This window comes from Artemia sp. Qi Xiang Cuo, chromosome 6, assembly GCF_049724085.1.
Source record: "Artemia sp. Qi Xiang Cuo chromosome 6, ASM4972408v1, whole genome shotgun sequence".
In the NCBI taxonomy this organism is placed as follows: Eukaryota; Metazoa; Arthropoda; class Branchiopoda; order Anostraca; family Artemiidae; genus Artemia; species Artemia sp. Qi Xiang Cuo.
In genome coordinates, this window is record NC_142799.1 from 41,058,991 (window position 1) to 41,079,508 (window position 20,518).

The 20,518-nt window shown below is 33.3% G+C and overlaps 1 protein-coding gene across 2 annotated transcripts in view; it reads right to left on the reverse strand.

Moving 5' to 3' along the window:
* LOC148951238 (putative zinc finger protein F56D1.1) overlaps nt 1-20,518 on the reverse strand; it is a 90,297-nt gene that overhangs the window by 7,171 nt on the left and 62,608 nt on the right. For both annotated transcript variants that reach the window (XM_089090749.1, XM_089090750.1), the window contains exon 5: nt 19,311-19,494. In XM_089090749.1, the coding sequence (XP_088946875.1) occupies nt 19,311-19,494 (184 nt within the window). The remainder of the gene's footprint in view (nt 1-19,310; nt 19,495-20,518) is intronic.

The following is a 20,518-nucleotide window of genomic DNA, read 5'->3' on the forward strand; positions in this document are numbered from 1 at the left end:
CGTGTATGAAACCTTTTTTTTTAATCTTTTTTAGTTTTCGATTACTATTTGATCGAGTCGTTCCTTACTTACAGTTCGTTCACAATATTTTTGATCATGTGATCATTAAGAGACATGATGGGGTTATGAAAACTGGCTTTAACTTTAATGACTCGGCTTCTCTTTGACTGGCAACTACGAATGAAACTGGGTATTGCCATATTTATTTTTTTGGCTTTAAACAGAGATATTTGGGATACTTTATGAACCGTATTTATGATCAATCCTGTTAAGGAAATACTGTAGTTAAAGTGAAAAGAGACGAACAATGATGTTTTAGGGAGGGGAGGGGGAGGGGGGGTACGTCAACCAAATTTTCACTCTTAAATTAATAACTGAGAAGTGTCTTTAGACACCTTTAGTCCAGAGTTTTTATAGATTACGAACAGGCCTTTGATTCAGCTGATAGAAAAGCTTTAGTGAAGGTCTTGTCCTTTTATGATATGATAAAATAAGATATTTATTTAAAAAAATCACTATCACAAGCACACAAGAGGCCGAATTCGAACTTCGGAGTCAACAAATCATATGATTACACGAAAACTTGAAAAAACAACAACGAAAAGAAAAATCACAATGAATATCATTTGTGAGTTAATAATTCAACTGTAAAAAGTCAATTAGTAAAAACTGGTCAAACGAAACTAAACTTTAACAAAGACAAGTCAGAATTTTAAAAAAAAGGGTCATTAAAAAGAAGTGGGGGGGGGGGAAGACAAAATAAGGGAATAAATACAAAAAAGGAACGAAATATGAATATATATATATATATATATATATATATATATATATATATATATATATATATATATATATATATATATATATAAATTAAAAGGGACACTAAAGAGTGTCAATAACTTAATTGCATAAAGTCAATAAAAAAAAAAAAATTAAGATCGAAACTGGTCAAAAAAGGGGAGGGGGGGGGGACAAAAGTAAGAGAATGAACACAAAAAAGATAACAAAATATAAATATAAATAAAAACTAAAATGGACACTAAAAAAGAGTGGGGGGGGGGCGGCAAAACAAGCAAAAAAATTCAAGAACCTGGGCAGCGCGCCATCAGCCAATAAAAAAGAAAAGAAAAAAGGGAGATGCTAGTGGGATATTTTAATCATTTTTTTCTGTGACGAAGGGGACAAAAGTTTTTTTCATATCTGGAAGCAACGCAGCGAATGGGGGACACAATAGGGATGGGCACAGAAAGAGCTCGCGGCGGCCATAATCTGGATGGGGAGTGAAAATACTTGCCGTCCGATGGTTTTTGCAAAATGGAGGCCCAACGAAACTCTCCTGCACTCAAGGGTTTCCAAACTAGCTTTTCTTAGACGCAGGGAGTATGGCACCTTGCCTTCTTAGTAAATTATTAGCACGGCTTATTCTCGGATTGGCTAAATTTTTTCCGACTCTTTGCGTGAAATACCAGGGTGCCAAACCGGATAAGCATATTCGAGATGCGGGTGGACAAAAGACGTGTAAATCCTTAAGGAATGGGAAGGGGGGCGCTAAATTTTTTTAGGAACTTAAGGAGGGCGATAGACACATTAGCTCTATGGGTGATGTCTTTATCGTGGATATCCCACTTTAAATTTGAAGAAATTGGGACGCCAAGTAATTTATAGGACACAGAAATTTCAGGAGGGATAGGATTAAGAAAACAGGGCAGTAGGAATGACACAATTGATCCCACGAGTCACCCCTGCTGCCATCTACAATTTAGTTTAATGCCGACGGGGCTCCATATATGGGCATAGACTCCCTAGGGGAAATGGATTTCCGAGAAATTGATTGCGTAACCTAACCTAAACTAACCTACATATATGGGCATAGAATCCCTAGGGGAACTAAATTTCCGAGAAATTGATTGCCTAACCTAACCTCATGATCTTGTGACGGGGCACCATATATGGGCATAGATTCCCTAGGGGAACTAAATTTCCGAGAAATTGATTTGTTGGTGTTCGTCCAGAAGAATTGTCTCCAGGCGAAGTTTGCACATGCGCTTTCAAGGTCAATTGATTTGTTGGTGTTCGTCCAGGAGAATTGTCTCCGGGCGAAGTTTGTACATGCGCTTTCAAGGTCAATTGATTTGTTGGTGTTCGTCCAGGAGAATTGTCTCCGGGCGAAGTTTGCACATGCGCATTGATGGTGGGGAGAATGTTTTGATCTATGAGATGAAGAGATTAACGCGGGAAAGGGTTTCCTAGGAATTTCAAATTTGACAGCTCAGGGATGCCAAAACAAAAGGAACACGCAGAAATTACTTTTAGGGGATTATTTGGGTGAAACAGTTCGATACATTTTAGAAGATGATTTGGGCGAAACAGTTTGATGCATTTTAGAAGTTGATTTAGAAGAGGATTTGAGGGTGAAACTCCACGAGTACAAAACCACACCCTCTTTCTAGACCAATCATGGAACTTGGAAATACGGCGAGTACAAGATCAATGACCCTTTTTTCAAGGTCGATTTATTTGTTGTTTTCAAGTGTATTGTCTCCGGAGTGAAGTTTGCACATGCGCATTGACGGTGGGGAGAATGTTTTGATCTAGGACAAGTGAATTTCAGAAAAATTGATTGCATAACCTAACCTAACCTCATGAGCTCGTGACGGTACTCCATATATGACCATAGAATCCCTCGAGCGGAGAGGATTTCCGAGAAATTGATTGCGTAATCGAAGGAAGAGAATTTCCGAGAAATTGATTACATAATCGGTAGAACCCTACCAGAAGGTCGTGACGGGAGGCCATATATGGGCATAAAATGACGTAATCGACTAGGGGAAATGGATTTCCGACAAATTGATTGCGTAACCTAACCTAACCCAATATCTCCGAACGGGACTCCATATATAGGCATAGACTCCCTAGGGAAACTAAATTTCCGAGAAATTGATTTGTTGGTGTTCGTCCAGGAGAATTGTCTCCGGGCGAAGTTTATTAATGTCAGATGGATTATATCAAGGTCGATTGATTTGTTGGTTTTCGTCCAGGAAAATTGTCTCCGGGCTAAGTTTGCGCCTGCATATTAACGGCGGGGAGAATGTTTTGATCTTAGAGATGAAGAGATTAACGCGGGAAAGGATATCTTAGGAGTTTAAAATGTGACAGCGCAGGGATGCCAAAATAAAAGAAACACACATAAATTACATTTAGGGATTACTTGGGCGAAACCGTTCTGAGACATTTTAGAAGATGATTTAAGCGGAACCGTTTGAGGTATTTTAGAAGATGATTTGAGGATGAAACTCTGTGGTCGTTATAATACACAAGTTCTATTTGAACAGTGTTGTGAGGTCCTGTACCCGAACCCCAAAGGCCCCCCCCCCAACCCCAAAGACCCCAAAGGTCCTCAAAGTGCCCCTGGGCCCCCAAAGAGCCCCCGTCACTCCTTACTTTCAGTTAAAAAAAACTAGTTTTTTTTTTATTTAATCTATTAAAGGGCCTAACAATTTAGGTTCTGCATAAATCTTTATACACAAGTTATTTAGTGAAATCACATAATAAATCGTCTGGTGTGGGGTTCGAACCTACGACCCCGAATGGCGACCAGATCTTAATTATGGCGCCTTAACAACTCGGTCAACGTGACTTGTAAACAATTCTTGATCATATTCATGGTTTGATTCAGTTTTGTTCCTTTTCATTTTAACAAAACAAGAAATAGCCTCATAAGCTGCCAATAGCTTAATTTCGTCAAAAATCTGGGGGGTAAAGTTGGAGCCAATTTTCCCAAATCAAGTGAAAATAAGTAAAAACTAAAAAATGAAAACATAGTTTTAGCTTGGAGTCTTAGCTTAGAGTTTTTGTTGAAGTTCTAGTTTAGGTTAGTTTTAGTTAAGAGTTTAGAGTTTTACCTTAGAGTCTTAGATTAGAGTTTTAGTTAGAGTCTTAGCTTAGAGTTTTAATTAGAGTTCTGGTTTAGTTTAGTTATAGTTAAGAGTTTAGAGTTTTACCTTAGAGTCATAGCTTAGAGTTTTAGTAAGAGTTGAAGTTTACTATAGTTTTAGTTAAGAGTTTTAGCTTAGAGTCATAGCTTAGAGTTTTTACCTTAGAGTCTTAGATTAGAGTTTTAGTTAGAGTTGAAGTTTAGTAATAGTTAAGAGTTTAGATTTTTAGCCTAGAGTCTTAACTTAGACTTTTAGCCTAGAGTCTTAGCTTAGAGTTTTAGTTAGAGTAGAAGTTTATTTTAGTTATAGTTAAGAGTCTTAGCTTAGAGATTTTGTTGAAGTTCTAGTTTAGTTTAGTTTTAGTTAAGAGTTTAGAGATTTACCTTAGAGTCTTAGCTTCGAGTTTTAGTTAGAGTTGAAGTTCACTTTAGTTTTGTTTAATAGTGTATATTTTCACCTTAGAGTCTTGGCTTTGAGTTTTAGTTAGAGTTGAAGTTTAGTTTAGTAATAGTTAAGAGTTTTAACCTAGAGTCTTAGCTTAGACTTTTAGCCTAGAGTCTTAGCTTAGAGTTTTAGTTAGAGTTTTTGTTGAAGTTCTAGTTTAGTTTTAGTTAAGAATTTAGAGTTTTACCTTAGAGTTTTAGTTAAAGTTGAAGTTTACTTTAGTTTTAGTTAAGAGTTTAGAGTTTTACCTTAGAGTCTTAGCTTAGAGTTTTTGTTTTAGTTTAGTTTAGTTATATTTAAGAGTTTAGAGTTTTACTTTCGAGTCTTAGATTAGACTTTTATTAAGAGTTTAAGTTTACTTTAGTTTTAGTTAAGAGTTTAGAGTTTTAGCTTAGAGTCTTAGCTTAGATTTTTAGTTATAGTTGAAGTTTAGTTTAGTTAGGAGTTTTGAGTTTTACCTTAGAGTCTTAGCTCAGAGTTTTAGTTAGAGTTCTATTTTAGTTTAGTTTTAGTTAAGAGTTTAGAGTTTTACCTTAGAGTCTTAGATTAGAGTTTTAGGTAGAGTTGAAGTTTACTTTGGTTTTAGTTAAGAGTTTAGAGTTTTAGCTTAGAGTTTTTGTTAGAATTCTAGTTTAGTTTAGTTTTAGTTAAGAGTTTAGAGTTTTTAGCTTAGAATTTTTGTTGAAGTTCTAGTTTAGTTTAGTTTTAGTTAAGAGTTTAGAGTTTTACCTTAGAGTCTTAGCTTAAAGTTTTAGCTAGAGTTGAAGTTTAGTTTAGTAATAGTTAAAAGTTTAGAGTTTTAGCTTAGAGTCTTAACTTAGAGTTTTTGTTAGAGTCCTAGTTTAGTTTAGTTTTAGTTAAGAATTTAGAGTTTTACCTTAGAGTCTTAGCTTAAAGTTTTAGTTAGAGTTGAAGTTTAGTTTAGTTATAGTTAAGAATTTAGAGTTTTAGCTTACAGTCATAGCTTAGAGTTTTAGTTAAAGTTGTAGTTTAGTTAAGTTTTAGTTAAAGAGTTTAGAGTTTTAACCTAGAGTCTTAGCTTAGAGCTTTAGTTAGTGTTGAAGTTTATTTTCGTTATAGTTAAGAGTTTTTACCCTAGAGTCTTAGCTTATAGTTTTAGTTAAAGTTGAAGTTTAGTTTAGTTAAGAGTTTAGAGTTTTAGCTTAGAGTTTCGTTAGAGTTCTAGTTTAGTTTAGTTGTAGTTAGTTTAGAGTTTTAGTTTAGAGTCTTAGCTTAGAGTTTTTGTTAGAGTTGAAGTTTAGTTTAGTTTTACTTTATAGTTTTAGCTTAGAGTTTTAGTTAGATCTGAAGTTTAGTTTAGTTATAGTTAAGAGTTTTAGCTTAGAGTTTTAGTTAGAGTTGAAGTTTAGTTTAGTTTTAGTTAATAGCATTATCTTAGTGTCTTAACTTAGAGTTTAGTTAGAATTTAAGTTTATTCATAGTTAAGAGTTTGAAGTTTTTAGCTTAGAGTCATAGCTTAGAGTTTTTGATAGAGTTGAGGTTTAGTTTAGTTTTAGTTAAGAGTATAGAGCTTTACCTTAGAGTTTTAGCCTAAATTTTTATTTAGAGTTGAAGTTTAGATTAGTTATAGTTAAGAGTTTTAGCTTAGAGTTTTAATTAGAGTTATAGTTTTAGTTTGGTTTTGGTTAAGAGCATTATCCTAGAGTCATAACTTAGAGTTTTAGTTAGAATTTAAGTTTAGTTTAGTTAAGAGTTTGGAGTCTTAGCTTAGAGTTTTTGTTGAAGTTCTAGTTTAGTTTAGTTTTAGTTAAGAGTTTAGAGATTTACCTTAGAGTCTTAGCTTAGAGTTTTAGTCAGAGTTGAAGTTTACTTTAGTTATAGTTAAGAGTTTAGAGTTTCAGCTTAGAGTTTTAGTTAGAGTTCTAGTTTAGTTTTGGTTAAGAGTTTTAGCCTAGAGTCTTAGCTTAGAGTTTTAGTTAGAGTTGAAGTTTAGTTTAGTTATAGGTAAGAGTTTAGAGTCTTAGCTTAGAGTCTCAGCTTAGAGTTTTTGTTGAAGTTCTAGTTTAGTTTAGTTTTAGTTAAGAGTTTAGAGATTTACCTTAGAGTCTTAGCTTAGAGTTTTAGTTAGAGTTGAAGTTTAGTTTAGTATTAGTTAAGAGTTTTAGCCTAGTCTTAGCTTAGAGTTTTAGCCTAGAGTCTTAGCTTAGAGTTTTAGTTAGAGTTGAAGTTTAGTATAGTTATAGTTAAGAGTTTTAGCTTAGAGTCTTAGCTTAGAGTCTTTGTTGAAGTTCTAGTTTAGTTTAGTTTTAGTTAAGAGTTTTACCTTAGAGTTTTAGTCAGAGTTGAAGTTTAGTTTAAATTTAGTTAAGAGTTTAGAGTTTTACCTTAGAGTCTTAGCTTATAGTCTTAGTTAGAGTTGAAGTTTACTTTAGTTATAGTTAAGAATTTAGAGTTTTAGCTTAGAGTCATAGCTTAGAGTTTTAGTTAAAGTTGTAGTTTAGTTAAGTTTTAGTTAAAGAGTTTTGAGTTTTTGTTGAAGTTCTAGTTTAGTTAAGAGTTTAGAGTTTTAGCTTAGAGTCTTAGCTTAGTGTTTTTGTTAAAGTTTAGTTTAGTTTTAGCTAAGAGTTTAGTTTTACCTTAGAGTCTTAGCTTAGAGTTTTAGTTAGAGTTGAAGTTTAGTTTAGTTATAGTTAAGAATTTAGAGTTTTAGCTTAGAGTCATAGCTTAGAGTTTTAGTTAAAGTTGTAGTTTAGTTAAGTTTTAGTTAAAGAGTTTTGAGTCTTTGTTGAAGTTCTAGTTTAGTTTAGTTTTAGTTAAGAGTTTAGAGTTTTACCTTAGAGTTGTAGTCAGAGTTGAAGTTTAGTTTAATTTCAGTTAAGAGTTTAGAGTTTTACCTTAGAGTCTTAGCTTAGAGTTTTTGTTGAAGTTTACTTTAGTTATAGTTAATAGTTTAGAGTTTTAACCTAAAGTCTTAGCTTAGAGTTTTAGTCAGGGTTGAAGTTTAGTTTAGTTTTAGTTAATAGTTTAGAGTTTTTAGCTTATAGTCTTAGCTTAGAGTTTTAGTTAAAGTTGAAGTTTAGTTAAGAGTTTATAGAGTTTTAGCTTAGAGTTTCGTTAGAGTTCTAGTTTAGTTGTAGTTAGGAGTTTAGAGTTTTAGCTTAGAGTCTTAGCTTAGAGCTTTAGTTAGGGTTGAAGTTTAGTTTAGTTATAGTTAAGAGTTTAGATTTTTTAGCTTAGAGTCTTAGCTTAGAGTTTTAATTAGAGTTGAAGTTTAGTTTAGTTAAGAGTTTAGAGTTTTAGCTTAGAGTTTCGTTAGAGTTCTAGTTTAGTTTAGTTGTAGTTAGGAGTTTAGAGTTTTAGCTTAGAGTCTTAGCTTAGAGTTTTCGTTAGAGTTGAAGTTTAGTTTTACTTTATAGTTTTAGCCTTGAGTCTTAGCTTAGAGTTTTAGTTATAGTTGAAGTTTAGTTTAGTTATAGTTAAGAGTTTAGAGTTTTAGCTTAAAGTTTTAGTTAGAGTTGAAGTTTAGTTTAGTTTTAGCTATGAGTTTTACCTTAGAGTCTGAGCTTAGAGTTTTAGTCAGAATTGAAGTTTAGTTATAGTCAAGAGTTTAGAGTTTTTAGTTTAGAGTCATAGCGTAGAGTTTTTGATAGAGTTGAAGTTTAGTTTAGTTTTAGTTAAGAGTTTTACCTTAGTGTTTTAGCCTAAAGTTTTAGTTAGAGTTGAAGTTTAGTTATATTTAAGATTTTAGAGTTTTAGCTTAGAGTTTTAGTTAGAGTTCTAGTTTAGTTTTGGTTAAGAGTTTTAGCCTAGAGTCTTAGCTTAGAGTTTTAATTAGAGTTGAAGTTTAGTTTAGTTATAGTTAAGAGTTTTTAGCTTAGAGTCATAGCTTAGAGATTAAAGTTTAGTTTAGTTTTAGTTAAGAGTTTAGTTTTACCTTAGAATTTTAGCCTAAAGTTTTAGTTAGAGTTGAAGTTTAGTTATAGTTAAGAGTTTAAAGTTTTAGCTTAGAGTTTTAGTTAGAGTTCTACTTTAGTTTAGTTTTAGTTAAGAGTTTAGAGTTTTAGCTTGGAGTCTTAGCTTAGAGTTTTAGTTAGAGTTCTAGTTTAGTTCAGTTTTAGTTAAGAGTTTAGACTTTTACCTTAGAGTCTTAGCTTAAAGTTTTAGCTAGAGTTGAAGTTTAGTTTAGTAATAGTTGAGAGCTTAGAGTTTTAGCTTAGAGTCTTAACTTAGAGTTCTAGTTTAGTTAGTTTTAGTTAAGAATTTAGAGTCTTAGTTAGAGTTGAAGTTTAGTTTAGTTATAGCTAAGAATTTAGAGTTTTAGCTTAGATTCATAGCTTAGAGTTTTAGTTAAAGTTGTAGTTTAGTTAAGTTTTAGTTAAAGAGTTTAGAGTTTTACCCTAGAGTTTTAGCTTAGAGTTTTTGTTAGAGTTGAAGTTTAGTTTAGTTATAGTTAAGAGTTTTAGCTTAGAGTTTTAGTTAGAGTTGAATTTTAGTTTAGCTTTTGTTAAGAGTTTCAGCATATAGTCTTAGCTTAGAGTTTATTTAGATTTGAAGTTTATTGATAGTTAAGAGTTTGTATTTTTTAGCTTAGAGTCATAGCTTAGAGTTTTTGATAGAGTTGAGGTTTAGTTTAAGTTAAGAGTTTTACCTTAGAGTTTTATCCTAAAGTTTTATTTAGAGTTGAAGTTTAGTTTAGTTATAGTTAAGATTTTAGAGTTTTAGCTTAGAGTTTTAGTTAGAGTTCTAGTTTAGTTTTGGTTAAGAGTTTTAGCCTAGAGTCTTAGCTTAGAGTTTTAATTAGAGTTGAAGTTTAGTTTAGTTATAGTTAAGAGTTTTTAGCTTAGAGTCATAGCTTAGAGATTAAAGTTTAGTTTAGTTTTAGTTAAGAGTTTAGTTTTACCTTAGAATTTTAGCCTAAAGTTTTAGTTAGAGTTGAAGTTTAGTTATAGTTAAGAGTTTAGAGTTTTAGCTTAGAGTTTTAGTTAGAGTTCTACTTTAGTTTAGTTTTAGTTAAGAGTTTAGAGTTTTAGCTTGGAGTGTTAGCTTAGAGTTTTAGTTAGAGTTCTAGTTTAGTTCAGTTTTAGTTAAGAGTTTAGACTTTTACCTTAGAGTCTTAGCTTAAAGTTTTAGCTAGAGTTGAAGTTTAGTTTAGTAATAGTTGAGAGCTTAGAGTTTTAGCTTAGAGTCTTAACTTAGAGTTCTAGTTTAGTTTTAGTTAAGAGTTTAGAGTTTTAGTTAAAGTTGAAGTTTAGTTTAGTTATAGTTAAGAATTTAGAGTTTTTGCTTAGAGTCATAGCTTAGAGTTTTAGTTAAAGTTGTAGTTTAGATAAGTTTTCGTTAAGAGTTTACAGTTTTAACCTAGAGTCTTAGCTTAGAGCTTTAGTTAGAGTTGATGTTTAGTTTAGTTATAGTTGAAGTTTAGTTTAGTTAAGAGTTTAAAGTTTTAGCTTAGAGTTGCGTTAGAGTTCTAGTTTAGTTGTAGTTAGGAGTTTATAGTTTTTGTTAGAGTTGAAGTTTAGTTTTACTTTATAGTTTTAGCTTAGCGTTTTAGTTAGAGTTGAAGTTTAGTTTAGTTATAATTAAGAGTTCAGAGTTTAAGCCTAGAGTCTTAGCTTAGAGTTTTTGTTAGAGTTCTAGTTTAGTTTAGTTTTAGTTTAGAGTTTTACCTTAAAGTTTTAGTTAGAGTTGAAGTTTAGTTTAGTTATAGTTAAGAGTTTAGAGTTTTAGCTTGGAGTCATAGCTTAGAGTTTTAGTTAGAGTTGAAGTTTAGTTTAGTTTTGGTTAAGAGTTTTAGCCTAGAGTCTTAGCTTAGAGTTTAGTTAGAGTTGAAGTTTAGTTATAGTTAAGAGTTTAGAGTTTTTAGCTTAGAATCATAGCTTAGAGTTGTATATAGAGTTGTAGGTTACTTTAGTTTCAGTTAAGAGTTTAGAGTTTTAGGTCAGAGTTTTAGTTAAAGTTTAAGTTATAGTTTAGTTTTGGTTAAGAGTTTAGAGTTTTAGTTAGAGTTTTAGTTAGAGTTCTAGTTTAGTTTTTGTTAAGAGTTTTAGCCTAGAGTCTTATCTTAGAGTTTTAGTTAGAGTTGAAGTTTAGTTTAGTTATAGTTAAGAGTTTAGAGTTTTTAGCTTAGAGTCTTGGCTTAGAGATTGAAGTTTAGTTTAGTTTTAGTTAAGAGTTTAGAGTTTTACCTTAGAGTTTTAGCCTAAAGTTTTAGTTAGAGTTGAAGTTTAGCTTAGTTATAGTTAAGAGTTTAGAGTTTTAGCTTAAAGTCTTAGCTTAGAGTTTTAGTTGAAGTTGTAGTTTAGTTTACTTTTAGCTAAGAGTTTAGTGTTTTAGCATAGATTTTTAGTTTAATTTCTAGTTTAGTTTTAGCTAGGAATTTAGACTTTTAACTTATAGTCTTATACTAGAGTTTTAGTTAGAGTTCTAGTTTAGTTTAGTTTTAGTTAAGTTTAGAGTTTTATCTTGGAGTCTAAGCTTAGAGTTTTAGTTAGAGTTCTAGTTTAGTTTTAGTTAAGAGTTAAGAGTTTAACCTTGGAGACTTAAATTATAATTTTTGTTAGATTTGAAGCTTAGTTTAGTTATACTTAAGAGTTTAGAGTTTTATCTTAGAGTCTTAGCTTAGAAATTTTGCTCAGAAGTAACAATTTTTTCTTTTATGAGAGCAAGTTTTCTGTCAGAAGTAGCAATTTTTCCTTTCACACTAACAAATTTTCTCATCAAAGTAACAATTTTTTCCTTAACACTAACAGAGTTTTAGTAACACTAACAAATTTTCTCATCGAATCAACAACTTTTTCCTCAATACTAACAAACTTCTACTTAAAAATATCCAATTTTTCTTAGAAGCATAATTTTTTCCGTTCATGATAAAAAGTTTTCAGTCAAAAGTAGCAAGTTCTCCTTAACACTTAAAAATTTTCGCATCAAAGTAACAATTTCTCCTTAACACTAACAGAGTTTTAATTACAGCTATCTAATTTCTCATAGAAGTAACAATTTTTCGTCAGTGATAATAAATTTTCTGTTAGAACTAAAAAGTTTTATGTCAAAGATACCAAATTTTTCATCAGTGATAACAATTTTTTGATTGTGATAACAAGTTTTCTGTCAGAAGTAGCAAGTTTTCTGCCAAAGATACCAATTCTGTCTTAAAAGTAACAATTTTTCGTCACTGATAACACGATTTCTACTAGAACTAGCAAGTTGTCCAGGAAAAAAAAAAATTTTTTCTTAGAAGTAGCGAATTTCTTCTAACAACACCAAGTTTTTCGTCAAAGATAACAAATCTTCTCTTCAAAGTAACAATTTTCTCCTTAATACTAACGAATGTTTACTTAACACATCCCAATTTTTCTTGGAAGTTATATTTTTCATCAGTGATAATACGTTTTCTGCTTGATCTTGCAAGTTTTCTCTCAAAGATACCAATTTTTTTCTTAGAAGTAGCAATTTTCATTAGGATGACTAGTTATCTGTTAGAAATAACAAGTTTTAAGTCAAACATACCAAATTTTTCTTGGAATTAGCAATTTTTTCATTGATGATAACAATTTTTTCTGTCAGAATTAGCAAGTTTTGCTTAACACTAACAAATCTTCGCATCGAAGTAACAACTTTTTATTAATACTAATAAACTTTTACTGAACACTATCAAATTTCTCTTAGAAGTAACAGGTTTTTAACAAGTTTTCTTTCAAAGTTAGCTTTCACTACGTTTAAGTTAGTTTCATCTAACCTCCAAAACCATAGGTTAGGTTAAGTATAAATAAATAGAAACATTTCTCCATGTTTAAGTGGTTTCTCTACATTTAAGTTAGGTTCATCTAACCTCCAAAACCATAGGTTAGATTAGTTATGAATAAATATCAATAAATAAATAGAAACATTTTATCATGTTTAAGTTAGGTTAGGTTAGCTTATCATGAGCGATCATGATAACCTAACCTAACTTAAACATGGTACAAAGTCGACCTGGGGAGTTTTTCCGGCGAGTATGGTTAGGTTAGATTAAGTTATGTTAGGTTAAGTTAGGTTAGCTAAGTTAGGTTAGGATAGCTAGTAAACATTTCTCCATGTTTAAGTTAGGTTAGGCTAGATTAAGTTAGGTTAGTTTAGGTTAGCCTACGTACGCGCGCGTACGTAGGCTAACATAACCTATCCTAACTTAATTCAGCCTAACCTAACCTAACTTAAACATGGAGAAATGTTTACTAGCTAACCTAATCTAACTTAGCTAACCTAACATAACTTAACCTAACCTAATTTAGCCTAACCTAACCTAACCATACTTGCCGGAAAATCCCCCCAGGTCAACTTTGTACCATGTTTAAGTTAGGTTAGGTTAGCTTATCATGAGCGCTCATGATAAGCTACCTAACCTAACCTAACTTAAACATGATGAAACGTTTCTATTTATTTATTAATATTTATTCATACCTAACCTAACCTATGGTTTTGGAGGTTAGATGAACCTAACTTAAATGTAGAGAAACCACTTAAACATGGAGAAATGTTTCTATTTATTTATTAATATTTATTTATACTTAACCTAACCTATGGTTTTGGAGATTATATAAACCTAACTTAAAAGTAGAGAAACCTAGCTTTGAAAGAAAACTTGTTAAAAGCCTGTTACTTTTAAGAGAAATTTGATAGTGTTAAGTAAAAGTTTATTAGTATTAAGAAAAAGCTGTTACTTCGATGAGAAGATTTGTTAGTGTTAAGCAAAACTTGCTAATTCTGACAGAAAAAATTGTTATCATCAATGAAAAAATTGCTAATTCCAAGAAAAATTTGGCATGTTTGACTTAAAACTTGTTATTTCTAACAGATAACTTGTCATCATAATGAAAATTGCTACTTCTAAGAAAAGAATTGGTATCTTTGAGAGAAAACTTGCAAGCTCAAGCAGAAAACGTGTTATCACTGATGAAAAATGTGACTTCCAAGAGAAATTGGGGTGTGTTAAGTAAAGGTTTAATAGTATTAAGGAAAAAGTTGTTACTTCGAAGAGAAGATTTGTTATCTTTGACGGAAAACCTGGTGCTGTTAGAAGAAATTCGCTACTTCTAAGAAAAATTTGTTATCTTTCCTGAAGAATCTGCTAGTTCTAGCAGAAATTGTGTTATCAGTGACGAAAAATTGTTACTTTTAAGAAAGAATTGGTATCTTTGGCAGAAAACTTGCTACTTCTGACAGAAAACTTGTTATCACAATCAAAAAATTGTTATCACTGATGAAAAATTTGGTATCTTTGAAAAAAAACTTGTTAGTTCTAACAGAAAATTTGTTATTACTGACGAAAATTTTTTACTTCTATGAGAAATTTGATAGCTGTAATTAAAACTGTTAGTGTTACAAAGAAATTGTTATTTTGATGCGAAATTTTTTAAGTGTTAAGGAAAACTTGCTACTTTTGACTGAAAACTTTTTATCATGAACGGAAAAAATTATGCTTCTAAGAAAAATTGGATATTTTTAAGTAGAAGTTTGTTAGTATTGAGGAAAAAGTTGTTGATTCGATGAGAAAATTTGTTAGTGTTACTAAAACTCTGTTAGTGTTAAGGAAAAAATTGTTACTTTGATTTGAAAATTTGTTAGTTTGAAAGGAAAAATTGCTACTTCTGACAGAAAACTTGCTCTCATAAACGAAAAAATTGTTACTTCTAAGAAAAATCTCTAAGCTAAGACTCTAAGGTAAAACTCTAAACTCTTAACTATAACTAAACTAAACTTCAACCCTAACTAAAACTCTAAACTCTTAACTAAAACTAAACTAAACTAGAACTCTAACTAAAACTGTAAGCTTAGACTCCAAGATAAAACTCTAAACTCTTAACTAAAACTAAACTAAACTAGAACTCTAACTAAAACTCTAAGCTAAGACTCTAAGGTAAAAGTATAAACTCTTAACTAAACCTAAACTAAACTAAAACTCTAACTAAAACTATAAGTTAAAACTCCAAGATAAAACTCTAAACTATTAACTAAAAGTAAACTAAACTAGTACTCGAACTAAAACTCTAAGCTAAGGCTCAAATCTAAAAACTCTAAACTTTTAACTATAACTAAATTAAACTTCAACTCTAACTAAAACTCTAAGCTAAGACTCCAAGCTAAAACTCTAAACTCTTAACTAAAACTAAACTAAACTAGAACTCTAACTAAAACTCTAAGCTAAGACTCAAAGCTAAAACTCTAAACTCTTAACTAAAACTAAACTAAACTTCAATCTCTAAGCTATGACTCTAAGCTAAAAACTCTAAACTCTTAACTATAACTAAACTAAACATCAACTATAACTAAAACTCTAAGATAAGACTCTAGGCTAAAACTCTTAACCAAAACTAAACTAAACTAGAACTCTAAAAAAAACTCTAAACTCTTAACTATAACTAAACTAAACTTCAACTCTAAATAAAACTTTGGCCTAAAACTCTAAGGTAAAACTCTAAACTCTTAACTAAAACTAAACTAAACTTTAATTCTATCAAAAATTCTAAGCTATGACTCTAAGCTAAAAACTCTAAACTCTTAACTATAACTAAACTTCAACTCTAACTAAAGTCTAAGCTAAGACTCTAGGCTAAAACTCTTAAATAAAACTAAACTAAACTTCAACTCTAACTAAAACTTTAAGCTAAGACTCTAAGGTAAAACTCTTAACTATAACTAAACTAAACCAGAACTCTAACTAAAACTCTAAGCTAAGACTCTAAGCTAAAAACTCTATCCTCTTAACTATAACTAAACTAAACTTCAACTCTAACTAAAACTCTAATCTAAGACTCTAAGGTAAAACTCTAAACTCTTAACTAAAACTAAACTAAACTAGAACTTCAACAAAAACTCTAAGCTAAGACTCCAAGCTAAAACTATGTTTTTATTTTTTATTTTTTACTTATTTTCACTTGATTTGGGAAAATTAGCTCCAACTTTATCCCCCACGCTTTAGACGCAATACAGCTATTGGTAGCGTCTGACGCTATTTCTTGTTTTGTTAGATTAAAAAGAGATAAAGATGAATTACAATATGAATATGATCAAGAACTGTTAACATGTCAGGTTTTCCGAGTGGTTAAGGCGCTAGACTTAAGATCTGGTCCCCATACGGGGTCCTGGGTTCGAACCCCACACCTGACGATTTTTTATGTGATTTCACTAAATAACTTGTGTATAAAGATTTATGCAGAACCTAAATTGTTAGGCTCTTTAATAGATTAAATAAAAACAACTAATTTTTTTAACTGAAAGTAAGGAGCGACGGGGGATCGGGGGGCTCTTTGGGGGTCCCGGGGCACTCGGTGGCCCTTGGGGGTCTTGGGGGTGGGGGGGCCCCTTCGGGGTTGGTGTAGAGGACCTCACAACACTGTTGAAATAGAAATTGTGTTTTATAACGATCACAGAGTTTCACCCTCAAATCATCTTCTAAATCATCTTCTAAAATACCTCAAACGGTTCCTCTTAAATCATCTTCTAAAATGTCTCAGAACTGTTTCGCCAAAATAATCCCTAAAAGTAATTTCTGCGTGTTTCTTTTGTTTTGGCATCTCTGCGCTGTCACATTTGAAATTCCTAAGAAACCCTTTCCCGCGTTAATCTCTTCATCTCTAAGATCAAAACATTCTCCCCACCGTCAATATGCATGTGCAAACTTCGCCCGGAGACAATTCTCCTGGACGAACACCAACAAATCAGTCGACCTTGACATCATCCATCAGACATTAATAAACTTCGCCCGGAGACAATTCTCCTGGACGAACACCAACAAATCAATCGAGCTTGACATCATCCATTAGACATTAATAAACTTCGCCCGGAGACAATTCTCCTGGACGAACACCAACAAATCAATCGACCTTGACATCATCCATCTGACATTAATAAACTTCGCCCGGAGACAATTCTCCTGGACGAACACCAACAAATCAATTTCTCGGAAATTTAGTTTCCCTAGGGAGTCTATGCCCATATATGGAGTCCCGTTCGGAGATATTGGGTTAGGTTAGGTTACGCAATCAATTTCTCGGAAATCCATTTCCCCTAGTCGATTACGTCATTCTATGCCCATATATGGACTCCCGTCACGACCTTCTGATAGGGTTCTACCGATTATGTAATCAGTTTCTCGGAAATTCTCTCCCTTCGATTAAGCAATCAATTTCTCGGAAATCCTCTCCCCTCGAGGGATTCTATGCCGATATATGGAGTCCCGTCACGAGCTCATGAGGTTAGGTTAGGTTACGCAATCAATTTCTCGGAAATTCACTTGTCCTAGATCAAAACATTCTCCCCACCGTCAATGCGCATGTGCAAACTTCACTCCAGAGACAATACACTTGAAAACAACAAATAAATCGACCTTGAAAAAAGGGGTCATTGATCTTGTACTCGCCGTATTTCCAAGTTCCCTGATTGGTCTAGAAAGAGGGTTTGGTTTTGTACTCGTGGAGTTTCACCCTCAAATCCTCTTCTAAATCATCTTCTAAAATGCATCAAACTGTTTCGCCCAAATCATCTTCTAAAATATCTCGAACTGTTTCGCCCAAATAATCCCCTAAAAGTAATTTATGTGTGTTCCTTTTGTTTTGGCATCCCTGAGCTGTCACATTTGAAATTCTAGGAAAGCCTTTCCCGCGTTAATCTCTTCATCTCATAGATCAAAACATTCTCCCCACCGTCAATGCGCATGTGCAAACTTCGCCCGGAGACAATTCTCCTTGACGAACACCACCAAATCAATTGACCTTGAAAGCGCATGTACAAACTTCGCCCAGAGACAATTCTCCTGGACGAACACCAACAAATCGATTGACCTTGAAAGCGCATGTGTAAACTTCGCCCGGAGACAATTCTCCTGGACGAACACCAAGCAATCAATTTCTCGGAAATTTAGTTCCCCTAGGGAGTCTACGCCCATATATGGTGTCCCGTCAAGAGCTCATGAGGTTATGTTAGGTTATGCAATCAATTTCTCGGAAATTTAGTTCCTCTAAGGATTCTATGCCCATATATGTAGGTTAGGTTAGGTTACGCAATCAATTTCTCGGAAATCCATTTCCCCTAGGGAGTCTATGCCCATATATGGTGTGGGGTCACGAACTCATGAGGTTAGGTTAGGTTACGCAATCAATTTCTCGGAAATTTAGTTCCCTTAGGGAGTCTATGCCCATATATGTAGGTTAGGTTAGGTTACGCAATCAATTTCTCGGAAATCCATTTCCCCTAGTCTATGCCCATATATGGTGTGGGGTCACGAGCTTAAGAGGTTAGGTTAGGTTACGCAATCAATTTCTCGAAAATCCATTTCCCCTAGGGAGTCTATGCCCATATATGGAGCCCCTTCGGCATTAAACTAAATTGTAGATGGCAGCAGGGGTGACTCGTGGGATCAATTGGGTCATTCCTACTCAGGGTGAGGATTAGAGAAAACAAATCGGCATTATCATGGACTTAGAAGGGTTTACTGTCATGTCTAAGTCCGAGGCCTCATCTCCAATTTCATTGAGGAAACTCATAGGGTCGCTTATTACATTTCTGATGCAAGTCTCAACAACCGTTAGGTCATCAACAAACTTCCATCGGTCAGGAAATTCCTTCGCGAGGATGAATTGCTGGATGAATTAACGTTTTTAATCAATATTTTGATTTGGGGAGTACCTTTGGTCTAATACTTAGCCAGAGGACTTCATCAAACTTGGATAAACTAGGGACTCGAATGACCTTTGGGTAGAGGTTGCTCTTCGCCTCTTAGTAAAGAACACAACACCGCCACCTTTTTTTCCGAGTTGGTGGTCTAAAGGACGGAGTTTAATAAACTCCGAATAATTTGTCAAGCGCAAGGACCCTGAGTCGTGGGACTGTACTTCAGTAATAGCTATAACATCTATTTCCTTTCATTCGGAAAGCACACCGAGTTCAGAAGGCTTTTCAAAATTAAGACTTTCCGCATTAGGAACAAAAAGTTTAGGAAAAACAAACCGATTGGGGAATCGCGACAGGGAGACTTGAAGAGTTTGAGAAATTCCTGGGTGGGGTTTTAATTTAATATTATGGGGCCTTGGAGAAGTAGGGTAAGAGACGGATTTACCTTTTGGATTTGGAGGTGGGGGGATGGGCGAGGGTATAGAAGAAGCATGATGAGAAAGGTGCAACTTGTTTCCAGTTGACGGGAAGTGACAACAATTAGGACTTATTACAAGACAATTATTAAATACAAAAAGTCTCAGACCTGAGTCACATTGAGGAACTCTCAAACCAGAGTCACACTGGTAGGGTACCTACGGGGAATAAAGTGCCAGGGATTGGGGAAAGGTTTCCTGGTGATACGGGAAGAAGTCAAACTGGGACTGTTCTTTATAGGGGGGATGATAAGGCAAGATGATGCTGGGAAAGGGAGGTAGGGTGGAGGGTGTCTAAGAGTAGAGGGGTCAGGTTTATTTCGGCAAATAGCGGATGGAAGCCAGTTCCAGTTATCAAATTTTTGGACGCACGGAGAGGATCTAAGTCTATGGGATGTGGATTTATGGAATATGACAGAAAAGTACATCAAATTGTTTAATGCTATGTAAGAGAATAATACTCATCTTTCGTCTTAAAAGGGTTCTACAAAATTTTTGGGCTATTTCGGCATCATTCATGTTGCCACTTGCTGATTTGATATATTCAATAAAAAGCATCATTTATGATCTTCTCCTAAGCTATTTTTTACTTAACACGTTCGCACGGAACTTCATTAAAATTATGAAAAAATCAGTGTGCAAGCTTGAAGTACAAAATTTAACGAATGTAACAGTCGATATTATACTCAAGCTCAGACGGGGGGGGGGGGATACATGTTTGAAAATACACGCTTTTCGCGTTTTAATCCACCTAGCTTTCCCCAGGCTCAGACCTATGTTCCTCTAGACTAATAAATTTGGATAAGATGTGATATAAAGAAGACATAAGAAGAAAGACAAAGAAACTTGCCATTAATAATCTGGAATCCTTGAAACTTTCTGTGCAGAGCTCACAGTGAAATAGACGAGGAGAATGAACCTGCTTCATATGCCTTCTTAAAATTGCCTTCGATCCCATCTCTTTACCACACACATCACAGGTACGGGAGCTAGAGGCGCATGCATGGCGGAAAGTCATTGTGTAGCTTGTTATTCTAAAGAAAATACAGAGGTACATAAATCGATAAGTTTGCCAATGGTTTAGATACATAGGAAAAAGGGATATATATTAGAGAAGAGAGAGACAAAGGGGTTAGGGAGACGAAGAGAGAATCCAAGAAAAGAGAAGAAGACGAAGAAGAGAAACGCACAAGAAACGAAACATTTTAAGAAAAAAAAAATTCTTAAAATGTTTAAAGAGAAGACTTATACTAAAAACATACACAAAAATTGGCAAAGGTAAGGAGTAAAATGCATCCCCTAAAAGTTTACTCGCTCATCTTATACAATCAAAGATGTTGTCAGCGAGATAACCTGTTCATTTATGTATATATTAATACAACAAAAACCGAAAACCAGATTTCAAGTGTGGCCAGCTCAGGGGTTAGAGCATTATCGAGGTCATGGTTTTAATTCCGACGTTTTTCTTTTTTTGGGAGGGGAATACATTCCTTTTTGGGAAAATCAACACCAGACTATTTTATGCCTACAAATAGATAAAGAATTCGACTAAACAGTATATGAGGAGCTTTTATCTTCGTAAAAGAGCGTTTCCGAAATTATAAATTTGGAAGACTTACCCTGTTTGTATCATGGCTTGGGGTTCGAGTTAAAATTTCTAGAGATTGTTTTGTTGTGTTGAGTGTGAAAAGGGCAAGGCAACTTTAAATTTTCTGTTGGAGGGGAAGAAGGGATTTTTGCCAATCCCCAAAAAGGTATAATCTAGGCTTTTTTTTTACCTAGCGTCAGACCATCTCTTTGGCTAGTTGTAACAGATTGGAGGCTTTACTGATAGTACGCGATATTGCATTGTGGTTGGACATTTTGACATCTCTTGGTCTTCAAAAAAAAAAAAAAAAAAAAAAAAAAAAAAAAAAAAAAAAAATCCTGAGACATGTGACCTGGTACGTACGTAGGGGAAGGAGTTTTCTAGCCTCTGCCTAAATGCCGAGATTTCTACGATTACCTGTAAGAAAAATCCGAACATAATAAACATCAGAAAATTTCCAGAGAAAAAAC